This window comes from Myotis brandtii, unplaced genomic scaffold (assembly GCF_000412655.1).
Source record: "Myotis brandtii unplaced genomic scaffold, ASM41265v1 scaffold99, whole genome shotgun sequence".
NCBI classification, from domain to species: domain Eukaryota; kingdom Metazoa; phylum Chordata; class Mammalia; order Chiroptera; family Vespertilionidae; genus Myotis; species Myotis brandtii.
Genome location: NW_005372121.1, coordinates 3,649,643 through 3,656,630, shown reverse-complemented (window position 1 = coordinate 3,656,630; position 6,988 = coordinate 3,649,643). Strand labels below are relative to the sequence as shown.

Below are 6,988 nucleotides of genomic sequence, written 5' to 3'. Positions count from 1 at the left end.
GTGGCTGCCACGCTTAACTTGTACTTTAAAATGTGGCCGCCTCTGGTTTGTAACTTATGCCTAAAGGACCTGCTCCTATGTTCTTTCCTGGTGGAACAAAGGTATGAAAGCCACAGGTCTCTGCAGCAATGCATGTATTGATTCAATTCTCATCAATAGCCTTGGCAAGATTAGACTTGGACTTTTACTAGGCTCACTCCTTCCTTGCCCTCCCCCTTCTCCTGTAATGTATAACTAGTCTTGGAAAGCTGAAAGAAAGACAGAGAGGAGCTGGCCAGCTGCATGTACCACACTCACTACAGGACCTGGAATTAAGAGGAAGACTCCCAGGCAAATAAAATGACAGATCAGGTAAAGCAGCATTCTGTTCATTTTTGAATCGGCTTTGAGAAAATGAATAGGGGAAGCCGTGCAAGTCAGTGAGCGTATGGAGGATTTGGGGGATGTTGGATATAGCTACCACAGATCAAAGCTACTTCTCTTGGTCAATTGATAGTTCATTTGGCTGCTAGAATCCTGATTTCTTGTTCAGTAATTAGGATTTTAAGGATATTTGCTCTGTTTTCTGACTAATCTTTGTAACTTCTTCTCAAGTGATTCTGCATAACCATACTACTAAAGGAATATGCAAAAAAGGGGGGGACAGATTAACCTGAATCTAACTCATAATGAAAATTGTAATGAAATCTTCAGAAATGTCAATGTATAAAAAGCAAGAGGTAGAAGGATTGTTCTAGATTAAAGAAAATCAGGAACTAACTACCAAATGCAGCAAGTGCTCTTAGATCATGGAAGGAGAAAGAAAACAGCCCTAAGGGACATCATGGGGGCAGGTGGGAAATCTTGAAAAGGGGTTGCATATTACATAACATTTGTATATCTAGTAGATTCTTGGATATGATAATGGCATTGTAATTATGCCAGAGAATGTCTTTATTCTTAGTGAGAACACGCTGGAGTGTTTAGGAGTGAAGTGACACAAATATCTTCCACATAGTTTGAAATGATTTGGCCACAACAACAACAACACACAAACACACACGCACAGTGAGAGTTAACCAAATGTGGTGTTAACCATTGGCCAACACAGGTGAAGGTTACAGAGTCTTTGAACTTCTCTGTAAATATAATAATACCTTTTGCCCTAGCTGGTTTGGCTCAATGGATAGAGTGTCGGCCTGCGGACTGAAGGTTCCCGGGTTTGATTCTGGTCAAGGGCACAGGCTCTATCCCCAGTAGCGGGCGTGCAGGAGAAAGGTGATCAATTATTCTCTCTCATCATTGATGTTTCTATTTCTCTCTCCCTCTCCCTTCCTCTCTTAAATCAATAAAAATAAATAAATAAGTAAAACATAATACCTTTCAAAATAAAAACTTGAAAATACAAAGGGTATTTTTATTTGCTCCCTTGTTAGTTTCCCCCCATCAAATGCCCCCACCTCTACACACATCATGCAAGTAGGTATATCTGTACCCCTCTCAGAGTAGACCTCTAAATTCTGATCTGGTGTGAGTTATTCTGCTGGGCATTTCTTCATTTCGGAAAATGACAAAGCTTGATGCACGGGCTTTGTGGTCAGCCAGGCTTGGGTTTGGGATGTGGTGAAGCTACTTATCTGCTCTGAGGCCAGGGTTCTAATTTACCTGAGCTTGGATTTTCTATATTGTGATAAAATAAGAACATATTGGGATATAGCATAAGGATGTAATATAGGATATTCAGGATTATAAAAGTTCTTTATGATCAGGCAGTAATTGAGATACTATTAGAGACACTCAGGTAACAAACATTTTAGTATTAATAGTTGTGCATTTATATAATGTATATTTAAAGAATAATTAGGGCATTGGGATTCCCTATTATAGCCCAAAATAAAGCTAAAGCAGTTAGAACTTTGAAAACAATATAAAGACAAATATTAAGTAAATAACTCTAAAGATGGTATGTAGCTTTGGCAAAAATCATGAAGGTGGTGTTCAAATAACTGAAGTTTGGAAGATACTGCAAAAGGGAAGATAATGTGCTTACCACCCTGCCGGGCATCTAGCAGATGCTCAAACTTCGTTTATAACTACCGTTGACTTCCCGTAGGGGAATTTAGAAATGATGTTGTAGGACTTTTCTTGAGAACTGATAAATTGCCTAATAATGGAACCCAGAAGGAACGAGAATTGAGGTAAAGCACAATGTTTCGGCTTTGTAAATCCACCCAGACTTGGGAAGAGGAGGGGTGAGCACGAGAGGAAAGGTCAGAAGACCTGCACCCTCATTCTGAATGTGCTGACTCAGACAAAGGATTTGGACTCAGCTTCTCACCTGGAAAATGAAGAGATTATACATGAAATAGTTTTCTTATAAAATGTCTAATAATAGCCCTAACCGGTTTGGCTCAGTGGATAGAGTGTCAGCCTGCGGACTGAAGGGTCCCAGGTTCGATTCCGGTCAAGGGCATGTACCTTGGTTGTGGGCACATCCCCAGTAGGGGGTGTGCAGGAGGCAGCTAATCAATGTTTCTCTCTTATCGATGTTTCTAACTCTCTATCCTTCTCCCTTTCTCTCTATAAAAAATCAATAAAATATATATTTTTTAAAAAGTCTAATATAAATAAGAGAAAAAATACTTTTACCCCTTTTCTCCGATCTCACATTCCCCGTCAAAGATCATCCTTTTATGGTTTTCAAAAACATATTCTATGAATTACATACAACATGCATAGATCAAAAAATACTCAGATTTAAGCCTTTGAAAAACATTAATGAGAGTACACAACTTCCTTTGTCATTTAACAATGTCAATGCATGACCACAATATTCATTTTAACTGCTGCATAGCAGCTTGTATGTATCTGATGTATATATGTCATGGTCCATTTGAACCTATTTGGCTATTTCCCATTGAATGACATTAGGTTCTTTCCATAATTTTTGCTATCACACATATATAAAATGTCCTTATATGTGGCTCTATATGCATGATAAGGCTTCTCTGAGGTGGTTAGATATGTAATTATAAGTTGGAAAGGATGAATGCTCTGCCCCTTTCTATATTTTTGTTTGTTTGTTTTTATAGCTATAGGGAGTGAGGTGTGAATAATAGCTCTTAACCCACAACTCTAGGTTCAACTATATGAAAATCCTGAAGTATTACCTGGATATTAATGTGGATTATGATAAAGACTGGTTGGTGCCCCTTGTATAAGTTTTGAAGTATTTTTGTACCATAGCAATGTCCAGGAGCTCCCCAACTCTTTGTTATTGCTGTCTGATTTTACTTCTCTTAATAGCATAAATGATTGTTTTTATCTTTTTTTATAATATATGTTTACTGATTTCAGAGAGAAAGGGGGAGGGAGAGAGAGATAGAAACATCAATGATGAGAGAGAATCATTGATAGGCTGCCTCCTGCACACCCCACAGTGGGGATTAAGCCTGCAACCCAGGCATGTGCCCTCACTGGGAATCCAGTTGTGACCTCCTGGTTCAGAGGTCAATGCTCAACCACTGAGCTGTGCTGGCCAGATTTTTGGTTCTTCTCCTGGAAAAAGCTATCCCCAACTCTTTTCAACTTCAGCAGTGTAAAGGAAACCATGAATGACTCTCACATTCTGGTATGAATGAACCTGCTGGGAGCATAGGGCTCACTGTGAGTATCAAGGAACAAGAACCAGCCTGTGGAGCCTGCCAGAAGTCCCAACTGCAGAGTGATAGTAGATGGGTAGCTGACCTTGCCTCATGTTTCCCAGCCCTGTGTCTCATTCCCCACAGATCACCGGGACCTTGGTCTTCACTGTCTTCACTGCCGTGCTGGGTTCCTTCCAGTTTGGATATGACATTGGTGTGATCAATGCCCCTCAACAGGCAAGTAAAACATTCACAATTCAAATCCCCTTTTGGCAATTTCTGTCCATGACAGAAAGATATCTGCTCCTTGTACAGAGAAATAAAGTGTGTCCACGTGGGGAACGGCCTTCTGTCAGGTATCCTGTGCGTGGTTCCAGAGCTCAGAACTTGGCTTTGACGCCTCATCACTTAATAACCCTCAGAAGAGAGTAAACAGCAATAATTCTTGATCTTTGACTCTGATATTTGCTGAGCTCACAGAAAACTTTAGTCAGAATACCATGTGCCTTAGGATATCTTTTGTAAAGCTTGAAAGCTTATTTATTGCAGCATTCATTCTGACCTCTCAGCCATACACAAATGAAAATATCAGGGAATATGAGAAAGCCATAGAAGGATATGTTTCACTCTGTGCACAAATGCATTGAGCACCAACTCACTGTGCATCAGGAACTTTAACGTGTTCTCCCCAGTTTCAGCCTCCCAATAGTCTTCTCTCACCCATTTCCTGGCCAGATTAAAACCATCAGAAGCACTAACATTAAAAAGACTCTAGTCCTTCCCTGTACTGCTGTCTCCTATAGGTGCTTCAAAGTAAAATAATACAAAACATTTAAATAATAGTCAAGAAGTCCAACAACATTTGGGTTTTCTCTGTGATGATCATTTGGATGGGTATTTTTTAAAATATCAAACAATTTCTATCAGTTTTTTTCATTGATTTTGTGCATCTCTACTCTGATATCCAGTGAATGGACAGGAGAGGGATGCCATTTTTCTCAGCTCCCACAACCTGTAACGAACTGGGGGAGGGGGGCGTCCAGGACTTGACTCCCTCTGCCCTAATTCAGACTGTCAGTTCCCTTAGTGCGGAATTGATGTCTTGTATCACCAGTGCCAAGCACAATGATTGGTGTAAAGAGGGTGTTCAATAAAGTGTTTAGTGAAGGGGAGAGAGACAAAGAAAGAGAAAGGGAGGGAGAATGGATGCTGCGGGGAAGGCTGGCATAAGGTGCAAGTACAAATATTTGTTAGGTGACTTCTACAAATCGATCATATTTCATCTGCTTCTTTTACAACATTGGACTCCAAGAAAAATGTAAGATCCCTGCAGGGTGTGAATGTGTGAAATGTGTGCTGGCCAGCCAGTCCATCATCTGAAATGAGTCGCTCCTTGGACCAAAAGATGTGCTCTGGTTACGTGCCACCCATCTTCATGAGTGTGGCAGGCCTCGCTGAGGTTGAAAGATTTAGGATACAACACTGTGTGGAGTGGGGTGGGGATAGGGAGAGGGGGGCTATTTTCTGTGGGTAATGACATGTGCCGATTTGTCAGGTTTCCTGAAATTTGGCTCAATATCACCATTATTGGTAGAGCCTCTTTTCCTGGGAGACTATTTCAAATTCTTATTTAAACCATCCTTTTCAGTCTTCGAGGGGAAATTAATCTAAGGTTTCCCTCCTTCAATCACAGACCTGCACACCAGGATTCCCCACTGGCATCTGGCTTAGTGCCCTCTTTGTAGACACTTCCTTCTGTGTTTAAACACTGTTACATCAGAAGAGTCATTCAGGCTCTTTATTATTATTATTAGCAGAAGGACATTTGGAATTATTTTAAGGGTATTTGTAAATCACACCTTTTATGATTATGAAGACTACACATGCCTGTTGCAGAAAGGATTAGGAAAAAAATCACCGTAATTATTCTACCACATAGAGCAAACTGCTGAGAACATTTTGGGTATTTCCTTACAGTTGCTTTTCTGTGTAGGTTGTCCATATGGCATGACCTTCTAATGAGGCAAATGTCTTGGTCAGAATTCTTTTATCATAACATGTCAGTTCCTTCCCTTACTCAGCTGATTTTGCAACCTAGGACTTTGCCCTGAACCTAGGGCCGCTGCACCCCTTGTCAGAGGTCCTTGCAGCTCGCTGCTACTGAATAGTAGCCAAAGAGTCATCGAGAGGAACGGCATGGAAGGAAGATAGCCTGAAAGTATAGTTTACTCAGTTATACTTTCCTATGATTATTGCCCCTAGTGGGCCACATTATAAAGTAAGGCTCTGTGAAATTCAGTTTTGAACATTGTTCATTCTGTTACCCACTGAACTCTGTGAGGTCCTCTAGGTCTCAGTGCCTTCTCAGGGGCCACTGAGGTTTTTTTTTCATCTTTGGAATTTATCAGTATACACAATTGTTTTCTTCTCTATGCCTTGGCTGCTAGGAAGTTTATTGCTAAATTATAGCTCACTTCTAGCAAGGATATAGCACCTAGTGTTTGAATTTTGTATACTAACTCTATTTGGGCCTCATCGTATCTTTCCCAATTTTTTTTTCTTTTGTGTTTCCATTAAAATATCTCCATAAGTCCATTTAAATCCTCTTGTGCAGGGGTAACACTGGTGCAGATTTATATCTTTTTAGCCTGCAGAATATTTTCAATTTGAATAGTAGACAGCATTTAAAACTTGGCAGTTTTTACATGAAAACCCAGATTTCCATCTTCTTTTTAAAAATTAAAGTTCATCAACCCTAGTCTCGTGTTTGCATCCTCCTCCAGGTGGGGCAGACGCTCTCGAGGGCCGTAATCCTGCTCACTCGCTGTTATGTCCTCAATAGTAGAGAAGTATTTCAGTCCTCGAGTCATTAAGGTTCTCCTTGCCTCCTTCATTTATTTGTTCCTGCCTGGCTCCTGTTGGCACTGGAATTTGTGGCCTCTGTTTTATAGGTACTAGAGGCCCAGCACACGATTAAATCATGCAGGTAGGGTCCCTAGGCCTAGCCTCCTGTGATCCGGGCCATCTTCTGCCCGTTAGCCAGTCCCCAGGTCGAACACTGCCTCCGCCACTGCCGGGCTGTCAGGCTGTGGGGATCCCCAGCTCATCCCCGGCTGCGGCTGCTCCAGGGCTCAGGCCTGCGGGAAAGCGGGCACCAGAGACTTCACCTCCATGTGCGTGCGCTGGGCCGGCTGCTGATGGACCGCGCTGCCTGCTGGGGGTGATGCTGCCACTGCTGCTGGCGCTTGAGGCGCTGACAGAGATTGTGGGACACGCCGGTGACGTACCGTCCAGGCATGAGCGGCCCCGAGCGGCCCGCCGGCTCACATGCACGGAGGTGAAGTTGCCAGCACCCGCTTTCTTGT

The 6,988-nt window shown here is 41.9% G+C and overlaps 1 protein-coding gene across 1 annotated transcript in view; it reads left to right on the top strand.

Annotated features, from left to right (window-relative positions):
• The first annotated feature begins 238 nt into the window (after positions 1 to 238).
• Positions 239 to 6,988, top strand: part of SLC2A2 (solute carrier family 2 (facilitated glucose transporter), member 2) — a 29,470-nt gene continuing 22,720 nt past the window's right edge. Inside the window, exons 1-2 of the mRNA XM_005886576.2 lie at positions 239 to 351; positions 3,768 to 3,860. Coding sequence (XP_005886638.1) covers positions 340 to 351; positions 3,768 to 3,860 — 105 coding nt within the window. The 5' untranslated portion in view covers positions 239 to 339. The remainder of the gene's footprint in view (positions 352 to 3,767; positions 3,861 to 6,988) is intronic.